Source organism: Tuber melanosporum (genome assembly GCF_000151645.1).
Source record: "Tuber melanosporum whole genome shotgun sequence assembly, scaffold_111, strain Mel28".
NCBI classification, from domain to species: domain Eukaryota; kingdom Fungi; phylum Ascomycota; class Pezizomycetes; order Pezizales; family Tuberaceae; genus Tuber; species Tuber melanosporum.
In genome coordinates this window covers 81139-102740 of record NW_003298768.1, presented here as the reverse complement: position 1 = coordinate 102740, position 21602 = coordinate 81139, and the positions used below count along the sequence as shown (strand labels likewise).

Below are 21602 nucleotides of genomic sequence, written 5' to 3'. Positions count from 1 at the left end.
ATTTAGCATTTTTAATACTCTCTTAATTGAGTAACATTTATAAAAATACCGATACTGCATGTACTTTCTTTGATATTAAGAATTTTCTTCTCTTCAGACTTCTACTTCGGTAACTAGCTCTCGTTGTAGTCCAGTATTGTGTTATGAATATGGCTTGGCGAGGAAAAGGTTTTCACGTGATACATGGTTATGAGTCACAAGTATGTTATTGTTTCACACATATGACTCATTCAAGTCATATGATTTGTTATGTGTGGGATTTGTGATGCTTTCGCACATTGCTCAAATATGAGTTATGGGAGTGCATCTGGCGAGTATGCCTTGTGAGTGTACCTTGCGGGTAGGCCCGGTACATATGATTTATGTTTCGCACATGACCTCATTATGAGATCATGGATTTCACACATATGACTCAGTCGAGTCATATGACTTGTTTATCGCTTTATGATTAGTTTATAAGTTTTGCATATGACCTCGTTATGAGGTCATGGGTTTTGAGCATGTGACAATCTTGGTCATATGACTAGTTTGTTATGATTTGATTTTGCACATGTGACCACTTTGGATCACATGACTATGGGCGGGAAGAACACTATATAAGGAGGCTGATGCGGCCGAGGAGAATAAGTTCTTCATGCTTTGTTCTAAGTACTTTTCCTACTTATTATTTTAATGAATATAAAACACCTTTACAATCTTTATCTTTATTGCAATATTATCGTTACACCAAGAAAAAGTTCTTTACAACGAAGAGTTAGAGAAAGCTTACTATAGGAGTTCCCAATAGAAGACAGAGGTCTTATACTATCGGTAACATAGGCAAAGGCCTAGCACTATCGTAAGATAAAGAAGAGGAGAAGAAGAAAAAGAGAAGTATCGTTCCCTGTCGCCAAGACCTAACCATCCAAGGAGGGATCGTTACACATTGTGGCCACTCGGCAAACTGATACGTATTGAAGAATCATATTAACTGATAACCATTAATCGTATTAGTTGTAAAAAGATACAACCAGTAGTCTGACTATGAATAAATACCATTTAAATCTTTATGCTATTCTCAACCATTTTCTAGAAATGTCAAAGCCTTCAACCTCTCTTCCCGGGTTGTTGTTCTTCGCTTCTTTACTTTCCCTTCAACCATACTCCTATATCTTTTCCTACTTTCAGGGTTCTGTGCTGGGTTTGCAATCTCAATCAGAGGATTAACCGACTGCTTTTCCGCTAAAACTGGTCTCTCAGCTGGTCCTGAATTCAAAATAGCCTGAGGGATATGAGGAAGTAGCTGCCGTATTCATGCATGACAGGTATTGGGGCTGGACCTTGGCGAGGTAACCGAGCCCCTTGAAATGATAATTGTGAACTTGGAAATAACATTATGATAGAATTATGAAAGTAAAAGTTCTTGTCTTTCTGAGAAGCAGAAACTGTCTGTATGATACTCTCCTGCTTCTCATGATCTTTACCTTATTCTCACTCTACTTACATATGATGTCTACACCACAGATTATTGGTTCTGTAGGTAACCCTAAACCTTAGCTACCCTTCCTCCCACCACAAATGTTGAATAAGGCGCGCGCCTTATTTATGGAATTCTGCGGTAGTTTTCTTTCCATCTTTTCAAGCTCACAGATAGGCACTCGAGTCCTTGTACTGTACCGGTATGATATATAGGTCATCGGCGCTCCCCGCCTTGCCGTTTAATTAATCGAGGCATCGTGGATGGATTCCTTAGGCTAAAACTTAGCGAAAACGACCTTCCTGTTTCCTACTTTCCCCACTGTCTAGCATCAATTGCAGGAAGTCCTGTTAAGTTACATGACTGAACCCGGACACTTCCATGTGATCTATTCTTGCGAGGTGCCAACGAGCATCTAACTTACTGAATAATTGGAAGCCCTCTCTGGGGGAGTTTTGTGTTTTTCATGGAGAAAGGGTTTAACTGGGGTATGCGGAAGTGCTTTTTATTGGTTGTCTGGTGTTACGCGCTACAGTATAGCTGTTAAATCGTGCTTCACTTGGGCGGTTAGGTATGTTATGTGCGCAGTGCAAGGCGTGCCGCTTGGTAAGCCAAGTGAGCAAACACGAAATGGACATCCTCACGGTGCTCGATAAACCCGATAGACAGCCTCCAGGCCACTCAGACAACCCGCTCAACGGGACGGTTAGTCCCAAATAGGAAACTTCCTAGTGGCTCACTTGCGTGGACTGTATTCTGGCAAATGCGCTGATCACCGCTCATTCAGGTCATCCTGAATGAGCCTCATCCTGAACACACAGGCGGTCCATCTACAGTGCATAGTACAGTACATAATACGGTATAGCACCCTCCTCTATCCTCGACGGGGTGTGAGTTATCTACTTATCTCTTGGCAGCATCCAAAAAAAAAATTTCAATCCAGAATTCCTACCGGTAATATCATACCAACACAGAAACCCTTTAGGAAGTTGGTGGGAGAAGGAGAGTGCATTCCTGTAGTACTCGTGCTTTCCAGCCAATATTTGACACCCCATTTGTCCTAGCAGGTGGCACAAGTCCTTCCCCGCCGGGGGGGGGGGTAGTAATTTATTACTAGTGCACAACGAGCATGGGAGCTCAATTATTTGGGGGAACCATTGGAAAATCGAGTTGCCACACAAGTCTGCTAGTTTTCTGGCTTGTGGCATATGCTGTCTTCTCTTGAAGAGTTAGCTATATCCAGGTCCTCGGTGTCTTGCTCTGGCATGTGTATCGTGCTGTGCCTGTCAATCTTTCTTTCTTGTCTGTGCTTCGGGTAGTCCGGTGGAAGGCGGACACGCAAGGAGGAGGTAGGTAGTGAGGAAGTGGAGATGTCGCGGGGTGGCGATGGTCGTTTTGCTTACTCGCTCATTTGAAATCGTTTGCGCCGAGGCGAGCAGTGCATATGATAGCCATAGCATAGCAGTCCATGAGTGGATGGGGTTTGCTATCACACTACGCCCCAGTGATAGTCTAACTTCCTTATGCTATGTATGATAAGCTATGTATCACTTGTACAACCCTCACCTTCCTTTCTTGATACATCCCCCCCCCCTTACGGCACTCACCACAATACCCCACCCTACACACTCCCCAACGCCCCGCAAAGCCAGCAGTTATTGCCCTTATCGCATCCGTCATGGCACCACCTGACATGAATGATGGTGCACAAGTACTACACTGCCCGTTCCAAACAGCGCATATAGTATGATACTCGTGCCGTGGACGGACAATCCCTCCATACCACCATGTATCAAGCACGCGATCTCGGCACTGCACTATATTTACGAAGTGTGCAGTAGCTCCAAGGACGCTAACTGGGCAGTGGCGGTGCTGTTGGCGGGCGAGTGCCCGAAAGCGACGTGGTGAACTTTTTCACTGATTTTTCACCGTGCGGTATATTCTATCGGTCCCTATTTTTGGGTGCTTCTTGCGTGCTACGAGTACCTGGGGAGTGAAATCGTGGGGAGCTGTAGGGGTGGATGTTTGAATGTGGCTGTGTGATGCCGGGTCTGGGTATATCTTATTCTGGTGAAGGTGGGAGAAGTGGGGGGGGGGGTTTAACGTGATGCGATATGCCAGTCGTAGGTGACCTAGGATATATTTGGGACATGTCATAGGATGGCGTACGGAGGGGAGGGTTGGTTGAGTTGGTTAACTTATATTGCACACCTTCTCTCTCATGATAGACTATAATGCCCTTCAGGCACCGACTGGCCGGTGGTCCGCATCTGGACATCGAACACTCCCGGCTTCCGGAGATTCATCCCTCCCGTCACTTCTTGCGGGCGGATTGTGAAAGCTGGAGTGGAAGATCTTGTTATGGTAAGGGGAGGGAAGTGGAGGGGGATGATAAGTTAGGGTGCTATTTTTTATATCATACCGGTAGTTTGATTTGATGTCAAGTTATTTGCTTTCTTCGAGGCTTTCTTCGAGAGGGATTGGGGTTTGTTCCGTGAGTAACTTATGATATCCTAGTTGGGTGTTAGCCACATGTGGCTGTGAGGCTCGAAGAAAAATTCCGCCGCAGTTGAGGTGCGATCGTATGATACTAGTACCACCGGAGACTCCCGCATTAGAGCAAACACCCTTTAAACTTACCCTACTGAGACATACTCTGCACTTCCACACCCTCACATCCCTTGGCCTATCATACCGTACGGCCACTAAATTTACCACCACCGAGGCAAAGCGGACCCGGACCGAACCTAGCAGACCTGAACAAACAATGCCCGCTACCTCTCCCGCCCCTCCCGCCCCCTCCAATAATGACCACGACATGGAGGACCCCTTGCATCCGGAAACGAAGGCTAAATTCAAAGCGTACAGTACCACATACCCTTCCTCCCTTCCATTCGTCCCCAAGAGTGCATGGCTAATCACCCACGGACAATTAGGAAGTCGTCAAGTCAGTACTTCGACCCCTGTCAGGAAGCTGCGAATCGCTCGATCAGGTGTCTGAACAGGAACGCAGGGGATAGAACGATGTGCTCCGATTATTTTCAGTGGGTCTCTATTTTCTGGAATGGCGCGCGGGTGGCTGATTGGCTATGGTAGGGCGTATAGGGATTGTAAGAAGAAATGGGTATGTTTGCCTGTGGGCGCGGGGGATTGCGCGCGCGGAGTACTAATTCTGGTGACTTGGTGGACAGATTGATGATATGAAGGAGGAGAGGAGGAGGAAAACTGGGATGTCGCTTTTCTAGCCTGACTCTCTTAGGTTGTAGCTACTTTTGCGTGAGGTTCGGGTTTGGAATAAAAAAGAAATTCACCTGGTTGGGGTTTGTTCCACGTCCCCGCGTGCGTTTGTTCGGCTTCCGGGGCGGTGGGTGCGGTCATCTCGGGGGGAGGGTACATAGATGGCTTTGGTGCTTCGGGAACATGTGCTTGCTTTTTATCAGAGTCATGGGGTCTCACTCGTTACCCGGGACCAGCGCCCGATGTGGAGTGGGGCTACCCAAGGCAATGGGGGATTCTGAGTGGCTTCACATTCGGGAGGTTGGGGTGACAAGGGGAGTATCCTACTTGGTTACTTCATGCGCCTCACCGCCGGATGAGCGATAACTATATCTGAGACATCAGCTGGCGGCCTAATTCTGTCTGGAGGCAGCCCGGGAAGTGCAGGAAGTGGGCTTCCGCCCAGAGCCCGCCCGAGATGGCTTAACACCTGAGGGGGGCGTCGCAGCCGAGTTATTGCTGGTTTGTGGGATCGGGGGCTTCCTTCACGCTCCGCTCGACGGAAGCTTGAGAACTATCGAATCATTGATAGGGCGGTACTGGCATTTCCGTTCCCCGTCATATCGACTAGAGCGGCTACCCGCATGATATGATACCCACACTCATGGGTGTGTGTCACTTCAAACTGAGGAAGCCTATCGTTGATACGTCGTTGGCTCCTACTGGTCTCGATAGATGGTTTCCTGCATTGCTATGTCTGCCCCCGCTCGCTAGGTGACCCAATGATTTCTTGTAAGCTCTGTTCGGTCCCACCCTCATAGTCAATTATTTGGAGTCTATTTTCGACTGTGGTACGGCAGGGGTGTCCGGTCAGAGACTTGGATATTCATTCGGTTGTAGGCTAAATACTTGATATTCGTTGGTATTGCGTTTGCGTGGGCGTTAATTACTGGCCGGACTGTAACTAGACGCGGGGGGTTGGGGTTGTGGGGATAAGAGATCATGTGGATAGCTATACCCCGCTCGAGTATCTATATAATTCCGGAGTGCGTACCTTACGCTCCCTACTCTTCAGCCTTGGCTATCTAGCATCTCTACACCCACAACAATCCACTATCCCAATTCAATTCACAACCTCCCGAAAGGAAAGAAGAAGAAAAATTCCCCACAATGTCAGACGCCGACTACTCCGACTCTGAAGATGACTATGCATACATGGAAACTTACGACCGCCTCCGAGCCCGTAAAACCCTCCCCCCCACCCCCCCCCCTACCAAACTAACCCTCAACCCAAAGTAGCCTCCTCGGAAGCGCAAGCCCGGCACATCAGCTTCACAGCCTCACACCAAGCCTACACCTCGGGCGACCGGGCCCTCGCCCACGCCCTGTCGCAGCAGGGCAAGCAGCACGGCGAGAACATGAAAGCCTACAACAAGCAGGCCAAGGATTTCATCTTCTGCATCAACAACGCCGACCTCCCGGACGACACAGTCGACCTGCACGGCCTGTACGTGGAAGAGGCGATCGACGTGCTGCGCGGGTGCATAGAGCGTATAAGGAATGGGGGTCTGTGGGTGATTGTCGGTAGGGGGAACCACTCTGTGGGGCGGGCGAGGCTGGGGCCCGCGGTCAAGAGATTCTGCGGTGAGGTCGGAGTGCAGGTTGGACAAGCGGTTGAGGGGGGGAGGTTGTATTTGTATTGATTTTGTGGGGGTGGCGGTCTTGCTTCTTATGTGTGGTATGCGTTTTTATTAGGCTTGTTTAGGCTTTTTGTTGCGCGGGCTGGCTGGCTGGCTGGCGGGGTTTTTTTTTTGAAACGGATGAGTCGTGATGCTTCACTCGCTGTGCCCGTTCTAGGGGTTGTACTGTACCGTATATTACGGGTTTATGGAGTTAGCGGTAAGCGAGTATGATAGCCCCAAAGGTTCGGATACATCGCTGTAAATCCCAGCATTCTCTCTCCCAGCAGCCACTACCCGCGCTTTCCCCCGTCACAATGTACTGCGCTAGTACTGTACTCGCATCAGTATTTCATCCTCCTTGCAACGCATGACGAGAATCCCCTGTTTTTGAATACTCGAGTACTTCTTGCCTGAAATAGGTATAGGATCCACATGGCTGCCCACCCGTTGACCGTTCTACAAAGATTTTTATGCAACTTGAAGAATCCCACACGAATACGAAGAAAGAAAAAACCACAATATGAAAGATCTAGCCGCTGCCGCCGCGCCCCATTCTCCCTTCTGCCCCATCCCCACCCGCCCGTCAACGACGAAGCATAGTAGGGGTACCATATCATAGACACACTACTTATTATGAGCGATCGAGCATGATCGCTTTGATTTCGCCGACTTCGAGCCTCTCAAAACGTGTGCATATATTCGCATGGATCGAACAGAACGAGCAGTCTCCGCACCCACTCAACTATACTGGCGTGGCGTGTTATCCTCACCACAATTTACCCATGGTCGGGGGTTGAAGCCCCCCTGTGCGCAGAACTTGGCGCGAATCTCCTTGCGGTGCTGAATCATCGGGATGAATCGTGGTTGGATAATCACGCTGTGTGTATGTGAGGGGGCGGGGGGGGGGGGTGTAAAGGGAAGTGTGAGGGATTGGAGGCTTGTAATAAGACTAAACCGGTGGAATGGATGGCTTGATGATCAAGTACGATAAGTAGTTATGGATGTGCTAGTGCTTCATTCACATTTTGGGGTATATTTCGAGCCGTAGGTAATTGCCCAGCACCCACATTACCTTCGAACCTTCGATGCTTTAAGCCTATCTATGGGCATCCAAGGATATTCGCAAATATCTACTTCAAGTTGAAAAAGTGTATATACTGATTGCATGGCAGATGCGGAGGAGACTCCCGACGCCTCTAGGCACCAATGAAGCGTGCGGGGGGTGGAAAGGCCGGACCTAAAAGCACTAAGTCAGTCTCACTTTGAACTGGCCCGTGGGTTATTTATTGGCCTGCACTCGCAAGGCCAGTTTCGAATGGAGCAGATCGCTTTCTGCTCCCCCAGGATCTCAAGGGTATTATGCACCGTCCTGCAAAAAAGACCCCCCCCCTAGACCGAGGAGCAAGGTCGCTGGGCTGTGCCCATGACCTAACGTTATGCTCGCTCGCTAGTACCGGACTCCAACTACCTGCGAGGAAGCGCGGTGACATTGGAGAGGTATCATGGCAAGAAGGGAAGATCTATCATACATGTAATGCACCTGGATGAGCAAAAGCGCGACGGTGGCTAAAGCGCTGCAGCGAGCCAGCACGTGTCGGACCAAACCACGACTCTTGGAGTCTCCAGTGGGGCATTGCTAGTTATCTGTGTCAACTCGGTGTCGATAACTTGAAGCCTGGCAGCGTTTAGTACATACCCCTCCTCGTGGTTGTCCGATGGACATATATCTTCATTCTCAAAATTCGTAAAATCCCGTACTGGATCGGGGGCCGCTTTCGTGATAAAATATCCGCAGAGGGAGGGACAAAACAGCCTCAGCTGTGGGAAAGTACTTGGGGGTTGTAGGGAAACCAGAGTACTGTGATGTTTTTGTTCTCCAATGCCTGCTATCATATCATACATCGGCGACCAGGACAGGAATTGGACTCCCAACATCTGCGTTCCCTATGCAATGATATACCATCCGGACTGATCGTCCGCTATCTCGAAAATTATATCCTTCGTCGTCAGGTGATGTTTTGGATACTCTGGTGCCGAGAACCTACTCGTTCGCCGGAGGTGCTCTACGTCCTTACCAACTGCTTAAGTGTGCTCAATAAATGTTGAATAGCACATATTACAATACGGTACTACAAAGGCAGTAACGAAACGAAGTTGCCGATTCTGTGATGCAGGGGAAGGAGACGAGAATTGTGACATGGCTGGCTATAGTTGAGGACCGCAAGGGCCCAGCGTCCACCACTCCTAATTGTCGAGCAAGTTTCCTAGATGGCGTGGCAGCCTTAGTACGGGGGACCTCTCCATTGCAGAGCTGCTCTTGATTTCTTCTGGAGCAGTATAGTACATAATGGACCAACACAGGCACCCCGAGGCTCCGAAGGAGTTGGAACTGGTTTGTCCGTTTTGTAGCTGATCTTGAACCTTCGGCCGGTTGGACCCTGGCTCCCGGAGATATGCAGACCTCGCGGGAAACTTCCTTTCGTATCTTTCACCAAATCAGAGATGTGGAGATATTTTCTAAACTTTATACCTCTAGTATCTCCCCGCAAGTCAGAAATCCAGTGATGGACACGAGCATGCCCGTGTTTAGTCTATCATGACCAATTTTTCTCCAGTGTAGTGATCGATCAACCACCCAGAATGGAAACAATTGTTATTACCGTTGGATTACCTATAGGGCATGTGGTTTGGTGGATGTGGTTCGGGTATGCAATTAGGCAGATAGGAGGTTATCGGGCATGTGTTTTTGAGGTGTGCGGTGACCAGGCATGAGGCATGAGATTGTTTCTTTCGCATCCTATGCCACTAGGCATAGGATATAGGTTTTTGGTTTTTGCCGCCTCCTTCACACCCTACGCTATTAGGCATAGGGTAGTTCGTATATGGCAAATGCTTGAGGGGTCATAGTGGATCATGAGATATCAGGATGGTTCTAGATTGTTTGAGATCATGGTTCGTTAGCTTGGTGTGTTTCTTTGGAGTTCGTTGAGTTTTTAGAGTTTGGGAGATATATATCTCCGGTCCTATCATTAGCTAGGGGGTTGGTTGTCAGTTAGAGATTTTCCCTCCTTCCGTGTTCATCTCCACTTATCATCTATTGTGATTCCACTCTCACCACTTCATTCTTTCGTGCTTCCTTTAGGTTTCATTAATTACCATGGGGACCACACCTATTCCCACGGGATTAATCAAGAAAAAAACCCCTTATTCAGTGACGGCGGGGAGGTACTGGCGGAAACTTGCCTAAATTGAGCTGGTTCGAGCGAGATGCTGAGCCGGCTTTTCGCCCCCCCCCCCCGCGGTCCCGGCCAGGACGGGCCTGCCGACTGCCATGATGCCCCCGTGTTATGCCGGTTCGGCATCATGGTTAGTCTGCTACGAGTTGCCCGGGTGGCACTTTCCAGATGTACCGAGGCTGAGGCAGGCCAACGTCGGCTCGTATCTGGGACGCAATGCCACTATAGTACTTACTGTGCGTCAGCCCAGCGACGCTGGTACAACTAACAAAACTACTGCAGCGCGCCCGAGAATTCACTAGTCATGATATATCACTCGCTATGGGTCCTCTGAAAGGTAGCGAGGAGCTTAGTGACTCCCCTTTCCCTCGAGAGAGAAAAATCGCCAGCACGAAACTCAGCAGCCCAGCTAACCCCCCCCCGAACTTGGCCATTTGTGTGAAATTAGTGGTTGCTAAGTTACCAGTAACATTTCGCCTGATGGGCAGATACAGTATTTATCTTCCAAATCCCACTCCGGACATGTTAATATTCACCTACTCCACCATACCCGGCCACCTATGCCAGAGATGGTTTTCGGGTTTGCGCGTAGCTAAATCCGGCTGCGGCTCCTTCCCCGCCACGGGGGCTAGATATCGCTTAGCGTTATTAGGCAGGCCTCATCTCGTGTACATTCTATCGTAGCTGCTATAGCAAGACCTCGTTCGACACCTTGCGCCTCGGCTTTTCCTCACTGTAGTGTTTTCGCTCACCCAGGTGTTTTGTATGTATCATAACATTTCCTTTCCAGCGCTGTTGCCCTTTTGGCACGCGGGGGGGTGGGGGCCCAGGAAGCGGCCCAGGAAGCCAGAAAGCGGGGCATTGGGTTGTGGGCATGAGTAGACGATCTAGACATATCATAACTTGTTTTTGGCCCCTCAAGGACAATATTATGATAATATTATATAGATTTCCCTACGGAATATATTCTCAGCATGTTTCGTTTCCGCCCTAATCCTTCCTCAATAAAATACACAGCGTACCCCCCGTGTCGAGCCACCAGACTGCGCATACTGTAACACCCTAAACAACCTACGGTCGACCCCTACAAATTCTTCATCCCGATACAGATATCATGCCCCCCACCGAAGCGAGCCCCGACGGCCGAGAGAAGAATAGGGTATGGAAGTGAGGAGCGAGTCCACGAGGAGGCGGTAAAGGTACCGAAGGAACGAGGGTGTCCAACAAGTAATCCACTAGAGGCGTTCAACCTATTACACAGTAAGATATTTGAGTATTCGTTAAAAAAAACCCCCGGGGAATAATACTCACCAGTCTCCACAATATCCCTTGGGCGCAAGGAGGTCGTGCCCTGGGTGGGCAAGGTGCGCGGGTTTGGTGCATCCGGGTTGAGAAACTATAATGGAGTCAATAACAATCTGCAATGGGGGTGGGGATAGCAAGCTAGAAAAACTCACGGGCTACGAGAAGTGTTAATAGCTATCCCGTGCGGGCAGGGCTAACAGCAATAAAATCATAATGCTCACCTCCTATTTTGACCAAATGGTTGCGAGGCACGCTCTACGTGAGTAGAAGAGAGTAGAGTAGGAGACAGAGGTTTGCATACAAACTGAGGCGAGCAAGTAGCAATTTATTAGCGCTCTAAAGGGGTAGATACATGGAGATTCGAAATGCTTACCTCCTGTTGAGGAAAACAGGCGTGTAGCCCGGAATCGCCAGCATTAACGAGGGCCTTAACAGCTGCCGGTTACATACCTGTAACAACGGGATATATCAGTAAAGTAGAAACAGACAACGGAGAACGTGTAGGCCAGCTCACGACCTGAAGGAAGCAAGAAGCCGGGTACCAGCAGCCATCCCATCCCAGGCCCATGGTCGATTCTGCTCACTTACCCACCACAAAATTCAGTGAGCCAAAGATTAGCAATTGTCTCGTCCCAAAATCGTGGTTGATCTTGTTCACTTACCTCCTACAGCACTCAGCGAGCTAGAGGTTAGCAATTGTCTCGCCCCGGTAAGTGAACAGGATCGGTCACGGTTCCGCGACGAGGCAATTGCTGACGTCTGGCTCGCTGAGTGTTGTAGGAGGTAAGTGATCAGGATCAACCACGGCTCTAGGACGAGGCAATTGCTGACTTCTCACTGGCGGAGGATTGTAGGAGGCAAGTGAATAGGACCAGCCACGGTTCTGTAACGGGACGACTGCTAACCTGCTACAGCATTCAGCGAGCCACGGGTTAGCAACTGTCTCATCTCAGAATCGCGGTTGATCCTTTTCACCTACCTCCTGCAGCACTCAGTGGGCTGGAGGTTAGCAATCGTCTCGCCCCAGGTGGGTGAACAGGATCGGTCACAGTTCTGCGACGAGACAATTGCTGACATCTGGCTCACCGAATGTTGAAGGAGGTAAGTGAACAGGATCAACCACGGTTCAGGGACGAGGCAATTGCTGGGTTCTCGCTGGCTGAGGACCGTAGGAGGCAAGTGAGTAGGATCAATCACGGGTCCGTGACTAGATAATTGACTAGCAGTTACAACACCGAGCGAGCTGGCGGTTAGAGATTGCCTCGTCCCAGGACTGTGGCTGACCCAGTTATGTGCAGGCTATGGCATCCAGTGGCTCCGCAACCAGCTGCTATCTCGGTCGTCGGAGCTGTTTGACGAGTCTCCTACCACTTGTATCTCCCCGCAAGTCAGGAAACCCTATCCTCGTATCTACTAGTATTGGAAATGCTAACTTACACTCTATACCCATGGGTCGATCCAGAGTCAGTCATGAGGGTTGCGTATTATCTCCAACGCAGTTCACTTACGATCTATAGCTCCCAAGTGTCAGGCATGCCTTCTGTAAGGAAAAACAGGTTTCGCATTAGCTCTCGCCATCTGGTGACCGGACCGTGAATTCACATACCGTCTGTAAACCAAGGACAATTTATTGCCAGCCATGCACCAACCACTTCAACCCGAGAGACCTCTTCACATGCAAGATGTTATACTCCTTCCCATAGATATAGACTTTGACGTTCCTCTGCAGCAGCAATCCCAGTCGTACCCTCGTCTCCCTGGATAGTTGTTATGCTTGGGGGTGCCATATAGTTCGGATCGAGCATTGACATCTCCTCCCTCCTCCAATAGCCGATCGACCATCGCTCCCTACCCGGGCAGCAATGCGACCGTCAAATGTGTCAAATCGCTAAGGAATGTAAACCATTCCAAGGTGTTGAACCAGTACACCTGAAACCATGTCGGGAAACGTTCAGATCCAACTTCACAAATCAGTCGTGAAACTCGAGTGACTCCATCTGTTGACCCTGCGAATCTCGAAAGTGGTCTGGCCGGTGCCTAGCCGAGCAATCAAGAGAGGCATATTTCTAGTGATAACCATCAACCGCCTTCCACGAAATATTAATGTAAGCATCCATCACTGTTGGGTCCTGTTAAACCCGTCTAGCGAAAGATTTGAGATACAAACCCGGCCATTATAAAGTTAGAATCCTTGGGACACAATGTGTACCACCGGTTTCCCTGGCCGGGTGAGGATCCCTTAATCAGGAGCTCTCTTGCGGTTTGGTGAACGAGGTAGATCTCCGAGCCAGTAACCCGCACGAAAATCCCGCAGAATTTTTTTACTATCTTTTCCAATCCACCAGGCAGACCCGAGGTCCCCCCAATCCTAATGCAACGTCCATCTCCCGAAGTGTAAGAGTCCCTGTAACTGCTGCCGCTGTGCTCAGGATTCATCGGGCTTTGCCGGTGTATATGATCTGATCAAGAGTCTTGGTGTGTAACACCGCTAAATCGAGCGGCACAGTGGATGCGATGTTAACAAACTCCTCCGGCAAGTCATCCTCTCTATCTTTGAAATTCTGAGAATAAGAGAAAGCCAGAGGAATGTTCGGTGGAAGACCCTGGGAGATTCCGAAAATACCCCAGCCCCCCCGCCATGACTCTAGGTCTTTAATGCCCTCATCCATGACACGAGCAGCATCAGCAGTAACAGCGTTAGTCTCTTCCATCCGTTTCAGTCGGATCTTCGTCGCGAGTAAGCCAATTTCTTTCTTGATTTTGTGGTATGGGCGACTTGCAACCGGGAATTTCAAAGGTGTATCCGAAGTTTGTGATCCAGGGAGACGGGTTACGTGACGAATGAGCGGAGCTAGAGTCTCTTCTTCGCACTCATCTAAGGCGGCATCTACCACACAAATTACCCCGCCGCACTTGCCACCGCCTTAACCAAAAAGTTTCCACAACATATCCACCTCCTCCGTAAACCTCTTGCCTTTAGCCTTAAACGCCCTCTCAACACATCCGCAGAGTCTGCTTCCCCGCCCAAAACGTTGGTGTAGTGGCCCAAAGAGTGAATGTTGCGTTTGTTGCTTGCTGTCGCCCTTAAAAAAGAAATAGCAAACTATTGCGTTCGTTCTGATTTTCAAATGGGTTCCGAGGGGTGAAGTGATGACAGATCCGCCGTAACCTGGGCCCCCGAGTGGCCGGAGGCCTGATGTTTTTTTCTCCCACCAGTCCTTATGCTTTGAATATTCGGTAGCCCAGGTGCACGTTCCATCGACAAGCTCACGAGCCCGACCTCAATGTGATGAGGAATAGTCCCCAGGGGGAGCGCTTGACAACCAACTGCCCGTCTTCTCGATTGAATCGTGAATTGGGAGAGGTTGCCTTTTGTCGGCCGGGGGGTTGGCTACATTCTTTGACGCTTGTAAAGATAGTTTCCGACTGGGCAAGAAAGAAAAGAAGAAACAGAAGTGTTGGGGGGCTGGAGGCCACCCCTCATCTGGGAGTGCAAAACCGCGGGTGTGAAAGCCAAAGGCTCAGCTAACCCCGCACCTTTTATGATTCATGCCATAATTATTATATCAGCAGCTGCTGCCGGTCATTTTTCGCCTGATCGGTAGATACCGGATATCTTCCAACCCCGCTTTACTCACCTACCGTATTCCCACACCAACACCCATGCGAGATAATTTTTGGGCTATTACTGATTACCACCACTACATCAAAAGAATTTCTCTTTGCGCGTCTTTACTTTTCTCAAAGATTTTTCGCTTTGAGTCGTTGACCGTGTGCTTTCTTTACTCGTTATAGAGCGCCGAAAGGGAGATATCCAAGGCAAAGCCTGGTAGTCTTTCGTGCTCGGTTGAGTGGGGAGCATGGCGTCTTCGTACCTTTACCCTCCGAGACCATGCGCCCCTCCTCTTCCTCCTCACCCCGGCCCTCTCCCTCCTTTTCCATTCGACAGCCGGGGGCTTTGACCTACCATATGATCGATCGCTGCTCTGGGGGGCGACTACCGCTCTCTCCCCTGCCCCCTTAACAATGCTGTGATTAGGGCAGTATTGCCGAAGGGTGATGCCACCAACCTGGAAGGCCAGAACTGAGTCGCAAAATCATCCGACTCGCTGTGTGCTGGGTTCCCAGGTCCCCCCTTCGAAAGCTGTGATTGGCCATACACAAGACAGGACACCCACAGGTCTCTTTTTGAGATTTGGGTGGTCACCCGAAGGGCCTTGTTATTCTAGTATTGTACGAGTACCGATGTTTGCAAACAGATTGATTGCCTAGCGTCATGAGGGTGGCAAGACAGTGCAGGTTTTGTGTGGTCTCGCTAACCACAGACCCGCGTGGTGCTAGGTGCTCTTAGCAACGTGAGACTTGACTTACCGTACTCGAGTAGATCCACCAGGCGGGTGAGTCGTTGCCAGGATTAGTATGATATGTCAATTGTCTTTTGCTCAAGACGTAAAGTTGACGAAAGCGCAGCCCCGGTCCCCGACTTCAGCTGGGCAAACGGCACGCGGTGATCCTGGGCTGGAGAGGACGGAAGAGGCTCAAGACCATCGCGTACGGTACCGTATATCTACGATACCTCACCTCTACGTTGTGGGTGACGGCCATGGTGCTTGTGATCCCAGACCTCCATCGGGGAGGGGCACCCCAGGGTTCCAGATATAGTGAGGTGAGGGTTGCTTAAGGTGCAAACAACGTGAGATTAGTGTATCATACAATAACCTCGGTGAGCGAGCGAGGGGCTCGCCAGCTGGACCCCACACGCATAGAGTCGAAGGGCTAGACACCCTGGGCTAAATCTATGGATGGTGATTTGTGGAGATCAACTCTAGGCAAAAGTTGCCTATCAGCAGCCACGTCGCTGCTGAATCCGCGTTTGCAGAACGATCTATAGTTAGAAACCCGAGAGGAGATCCGTTTTTGCGGATACAAGTATGCGGATAGGATGACACTGTGGAAGGATTTGCGTACAATGTCTGGGGAAGATTGTTATAAGTAATAGGCCGCTCGATTTGCTTTTGGAGTTTATGTGGAGAATTGGAGATAATAAGAAATTAGATTGACATAGAACGATGCTGGGTTTGTTCCGGTTTGGTTTTCTACTGTGGTTGACGGTGCGAGGAGGGCTCTATCCGTTGGTACTGTATTTATTCTTCTGTAACTGCAGTTTGGCAGGTTTCGGATGCTAGCCATATACCATGTCGGCCATGCTAGGGTAAATAAAAATCCATTGAAGCCTGCATTCGCTATTGGTGCTTTGAATCGTGCGCAGTGGCCAAAGGTGAACCAAAGTAACGATCCATTCGATTGATAGATTAACAATTACCGTGGCTGCCTGTATGATAGCCCCGCCCCTCGTCCGCCACAAGTAAAAACACGTTAGGGAAAGACAACAGTAATTATATCACAACATAAGACATCGCAGAAGCGTCCCCTACCGTACTTGCCGCAGGCGTCTCTTCGCCCCCCTAACATTCCAACACATAACAAAGGAGAGTAATATGAACATTCTCCACAATCCCTCAGGAGAAGTCAAGACTCCCGCTCCCCAAAGTTTTCCACCGACAACACTACACTAGTACAGCGAACCCCCCCGTTCGTGCAAGTTCCCATCTTCGTGCACCCTTCCAGCATCAACAGTCTCTACCCCGCTGCCAGGGTTAGGTGTTAGGGTACTTGGTGGCGTGGGACATGTCTTCTCCGGTGAACATTTCAAACCATCACGAGTCATGCTATCGTACAACCTCACCAGAATCCGCTGCTGTGAGCGGCTGGCTTCTACAGTAACACAAAATCGTCTCAAAAAGCTTTCACGGGCCAATAAAAGGTCATGTTATAATAATCTGCCTGGCGGTGTTCGTTATCTGCGAGACAATGGTGCATGTATTAGTTATACTTGCACTGTACCAGTAAGATATGAAATCCTCTATGTCACATCTGGGACCCCATTGGCACCGAACCCCCCAATCCATCGGGCTGGACCAAATGCCGTATTCGTACAGTATCAACAACGTACTCGAGTACAGTACCGTGCAGTTGCAAGTATGCCACGGTGAGCCACAACACACAGTGACACGAAACGACTGGTTACAGGCAGCCCGACTTAGTAGAGAGAATACTCCTCTAATTTACCAGCCATCTCTTCAGAGAGACGATGGAGTGGCCCAACATGGGGGGCGTTTGGACGTTGTGTGGCGGTGCGCCAAAGTGCCTGACCGGTATCGTATCATACCGGTACTCGAGTACAGTTCGTAGTCTACCCTACCTCGGGTATGACAACAACCGCTCGAACAAAACCGCCACCGTTGCAGCCCGCCCCCTCCAACCAGGGTCCGGTATTCTTTCCGTCCTATAGACCGAGCACCCGACCTCCTCCTCCGCTCCCCCCCACGTTCCGGAGCGCTTGGGGGGGGGGCAAAAAAAAAACTCGAACCCCCAAAACTCACCATTCATTTAAAACCACCACCGCAACCAATAACAAGCACTCTATCATGGAATATCACTCGTTAATGCTGGCTATGATGTGATGCCGACTCGCCCCTCTCCCATTGGCGAATAGCCATGCTCAAGCGAGCCCGATGTCTACTGGTACAGTAGAGTGGGAACCAGAGATACCATGGAACCCCTGCGGTGGTGGACTGGATATGGCTCGGACGACCCCGATGCAATTTGGTGACCGGATTGGTGCTTATTGGCGCGCGCCGGTCCGTGCTCGAGGGGCCGCGGAGGGGGTATATTAGACTAGTTGTTAATGGGTTCGTCGTTATACTGTACGGGTACTAGATTATAATGTGCTAGGTTATAATATGCCGGGTCACTCAACGGACAATCTCTAGATTCACTCCCACTAGCATGAACCGGTATTTACCAGATATGCGATGGGTAAGGTAAATCCAGGATATCCACTATAGTACAGTAGAGTACTATAGTGAACGATGGCTATATTCAAGGCGAATTTGTAGCGCTCGGGATACGTTCTTTCGTTTTTTTGGTAAAGAAAGGAAAGCATGGGGGCGGGTATCGCGGATATGAATATGCCCCTCGTGCCCATTATACAGCAAACAGGATGCGCATGCCCTGAGCCGCGCATGGCTTGCGCATCCCTTTACATTCCGCTTGTCTCTCCCACCTTCATGAAAAATAAGAAATAATCCATATCACTAAAACCTTTCCCTCCCCATCCACCACAACCCAATCTATCCCGACAAAAAGCAACCCAGCCCTGCAACATCTTCTCACTCACTTCCCCTTCCCGACCCCCGCAATAGCAACCGCCAAACTCTTCCTAACAGCTCTAACCGCCTCAACCCCGCCCTCAATCCCCCACAATCTCAACTTCTTCCCCACGCCCTCAAGCGCAAGCACACCATCGACCAGCTCCTGCTCTCTATCGCTGCCCTCCTCCTCTCCAACCTCCTTTGCTAGAGTGGCCGCATTCACGACAATGGCTTTCTTCAACTCGACGAGGGCAGCGGAGAGCTCGTTCGTGAGTTTCTTCTGCTTGACGTGTGGTACGAAGTGTGTTTGGAGGATTGCAACGAGGTCTAGGATCGTGTTCGCAGCGTGGAGGTAGGTCCACGCGTGCGGGGTTATGCTAGTTGCCGGGGGAGGCTTGGGCAGAGAGGAGAGGATTTTCGATAGTGTGGATTTAAGGGAGTCTTGCTCAGTAGTAATGACCGCAGTCGCAACTAGTTGCATAATAGAGAGGTACTCTACTTCCACTGGTGTGAATTCTGTCATTGCCATTTTATCCGCAAGAATGCGGGATAGGACTGGTAGGACGTGCTCTGGGATTGAATTGCCGACCTGGTTTAGGTCGAGGAAGTACTCGACGAGCCTTTCCACCGCCGAGAAACCCTTTGCCCAATTCTCGCCCGGAGTAGCGCCTACGCGAAAGGTCTCTTCGAAGGGGGGATTCGTGGACCGCTCGCAGGAAATAACGACGCTAAAGTCGCGATTGTCCCAGATGTTCTCGTCGTCGTCGCGCATCAATTCTCCGTTCTTCTGCTGCGCGGCAAGTGATGGACGTAGTCGTGCTAACCTTCGCTTCTCAATCTCCCACATTCCCCGGCACACGCTTCCTGAGACCCTATCTGCGAACTCTACAAACCCCATCATTTGTGCATAACTACCGCGCTCGTAGGCTAGTACTAACATGCCAGGAGTTTGGACACGACTGGTCTCGTAGATCTTGAGGGCCTCCTTTAGCAATGGCTCTGTCTTGTTGGACGATGGATGTAGCGCACTGATTCGGGTTAGGAGGAAATGAGCTAATGTGTCGTTTTGAATCTGCTTGATGTTCAAACGTGGATAAATCTCCATGGCCAGCGGGACTGCGCCGAGGAGGAGGTATATCCGTACGAGTAACAGAAGAGCTTGATAGTTGTGTTTGGACTTTTGCAGAAGAGTATTAAGGATGATTGTCGACTGGTAGAGAGGAACTGGTGATGGTGGGTCCGACAATGTAGAAAGCCGGACCAGACCCATTACCGATAATAACGCTGCGTCATCGCCATACTGAGTGTCCGTTGGAAGTAAATTATGTCCAAGGGAGAGACTAGATGTGTAGATCTTTAGCGCAGAGGTAATGAACTCGTTCAGTTTTGAAATAACCTCTTCAGTCAACGGAGGTGGTATCGGCGACATATTTAGGAGATAGATAAATTTGTAATGATTGATTGCTGCAGCGACCTGCTCAATCCGCCCTTTCTGTCGGACGGGGTTAGCATCTCGAAATATTGCCCAAACACTATTCTCAGATATACCTCTGTCTCCTCACTCATCTCGGAGATACGCTCCGCAACAAACTTTAAAAACTCCTCGGTCTCAGTTTCCTCAAGCATCTCTAGATACACTTTTAGATCCTCGAAACAGGCGCTCTTGGTACCAGTCTTGGCGAAGTACTCCTTGCAAGCTTCCAGCAGAGTTGGTGTGCCCTCAGGCCCACCATGCTCGTCATGGAATACTGACGAAAACTTTACCAGTGCCAGATTGGGATTTCTCGCGGCGGCAGAAGCATTGCAGTGGGCAAGAATGATCTCCAACGCAGCCTTCCCCGGCTCCTTCTCTCCATCGTTCCACAGCTCTCCAACAGCCTTAACAAAGCACTCCCAAATCAGCCAATCATCGCCGCGGCCCTTCGTAGCGACCTCATCAGCTGGGGCAGCATCATCCTTCCTCACAATTGCGTCCTCCTCCCCATTAGTCTTCTCCCCATTCTCTGCAAGCGCTGCCTCATCCTCCTTCTTCTTTTTATCCTTCACCAACTCCCTGCACACTTCCCAGAGCATCTTCCAATTCTTACTCTCCTCTAGCACCTCCAACCGCTTCCTCGCAAGCCCCCACCAATCTCCAGCACCAATTTTCGAATCCACACCCAAGTTCTTAGAATCTAGCAACTCGAGAGCCTCCTCATTTGCCGTGAGGGGCGCAACATATGACAGCAGCTCGAGCATAAGAGTAACCTCCTGCGAAGTCTGCATAGCCCTAGGAGGGATGACAGTAGTATCAAGCGGGGTGTCATCCCGACTCTTCGCCATCATCTTGTACGCCAGCATGCCAAAGAGCTTCCTGTCTGGCGCCGTCTCCGGTAGCGAGTTGCGCAACAGCAAACATGTGACCGCGGCCCAAAACCAGTACTCACGCCTACCCGGAAAGCTCTTCTGCAAGCTCATCGCAGCCTTCTGCGCGCCGCGCCAGTCAAGGCTGCGAACCGTGCCCCAGAGCCATTCGCGCGCGAGAGCTTCGTCCTTCGGTCGGGACTTTACCGCGCGTTCCCAGAGTTGCGAGATCTCACTTGTGTGCGCGGTGCCAAGCCCGTTCCATACGCGAGTCAGCAAGCGGAGGCAGTCAATCGAGTCGATCGCAGGGGTTTTCGAGGAGAGTTGTTGTGCGAGCTGTAGGGCTTCGGAGGTGTTGGCGGGAGTAGATAGGAGGGTTAGGGTGTGAGCTTTCAAGGTCTGCGAGAAGTCAACTAATCAATTGACGAAATCAGATGGCTAGAGAATTGGAGTGTGATAAACTATCTCACCAGTAAGTAATCCCCTTTCTCCCCCTTCTTCAAACGTCGATTGCATAGTTGTAATGCTTGCTTGAGTGCTCCCGCCTCGATCGAATCCCAGACTTGTTGGTTCTTGCGTTCGGCCGGGGTGGTCATCTTCCTTTCTTTCGTGTTCCGTTGAGAAAATAAAATCAATTCGTCTTATCCTATCTCAAGATAGAATATCTGGGGAGGGGGTATATGATGGGACGTGGACGTGTGTGCGAGCTGTTCTGTAGCGGCTCAATCAGGAACGGAGCGGAACAGAACAGGTGGCATAAAAAGGTAATCCAGTCACAGCCAAAAGATTAATTTGCGGGCACAACTCAGGGTCCCCCGTTGTAGAGTAGCATAAGCCGGGTAAGCTCTTGATGAAAATGAGGCTCAACAATTTCATTTAGTCACGAAAAATCACATCCTTGCAGGAAATCATCAACAGTGACGTGACCTGAAGGGGAATGCTATTCTAACCGCCAGCCGTCTCCCGAAAACTCGCCTGTTATCATACCTACCACAATTACTGTATTACGCCCCCTCTCCCTCCTCCTCACGGACGGCTCCACTCCACCGTACTCTACTCTACAAGTCAAACCACCACCCCAACACAAAGCCCCACTGCGATAGCCATAAACAACGACCATGGCCATCCTAAGCGCATACACCCTCATCCG

At 50.1% G+C, this 21602-nt stretch overlaps 4 protein-coding genes; 2 read left to right on the top strand and 2 right to left on the bottom strand.

Moving 5' to 3' along the window:
- The first annotated feature begins 4236 nt into the window (after positions 1-4236).
- GSTUM_00001487001 (uncharacterized protein) lies at positions 4237-5202 on the top strand. XM_002835614.2 has 2 exons: positions 4237-4580; positions 4648-5202. The coding sequence occupies exon 1, from the start codon at positions 4367-4369 to the stop codon at positions 4550-4552; it is 186 nt and encodes a 61-aa protein (XP_002835660.1). The 5' UTR covers positions 4237-4366; the 3' UTR covers positions 4553-4580; positions 4648-5202.
- Positions 5203-5782: 580 nt separating this feature from the next.
- Positions 5783-6491, top strand: GSTUM_00001486001 (uncharacterized protein). XM_002835613.2 has 2 exons: positions 5783-5915; positions 5972-6491. The coding sequence occupies exons 1-2, from the start codon at positions 5843-5845 to the stop codon at positions 6373-6375; spliced, it is 477 nt and encodes a 158-aa protein (XP_002835659.1). The 5' UTR covers positions 5783-5842; the 3' UTR covers positions 6376-6491.
- Positions 6492-10514: 4023 nt separating this feature from the next.
- GSTUM_00001485001 (uncharacterized protein) lies at positions 10515-11309 on the bottom strand. XM_002835612.2 has 5 exons: positions 11269-11309; positions 11183-11199; positions 11117-11150; positions 10902-10986; positions 10515-10840 (listed from the first exon to the last, which is right to left on the bottom strand). The coding sequence occupies exons 2-5, from the start codon at positions 11192-11194 to the stop codon at positions 10675-10677; spliced, it is 297 nt and encodes a 98-aa protein (XP_002835658.1). The 5' UTR covers positions 11195-11199; positions 11269-11309; the 3' UTR covers positions 10515-10674.
- Positions 11310-18028: 6719 nt separating this feature from the next.
- Positions 18029-21191, bottom strand: GSTUM_00001482001 (uncharacterized protein). XM_002835611.2 has 3 exons: positions 20923-21191; positions 19658-20851; positions 18029-19601 (listed from the first exon to the last, which is right to left on the bottom strand). The coding sequence occupies exons 1-3, from the start codon at positions 21046-21048 to the stop codon at positions 18132-18134; spliced, it is 2790 nt and encodes a 929-aa protein (XP_002835657.1). The 5' UTR covers positions 21049-21191; the 3' UTR covers positions 18029-18131.
- Between the last annotated feature and the right edge of the window lie 411 nt (positions 21192-21602).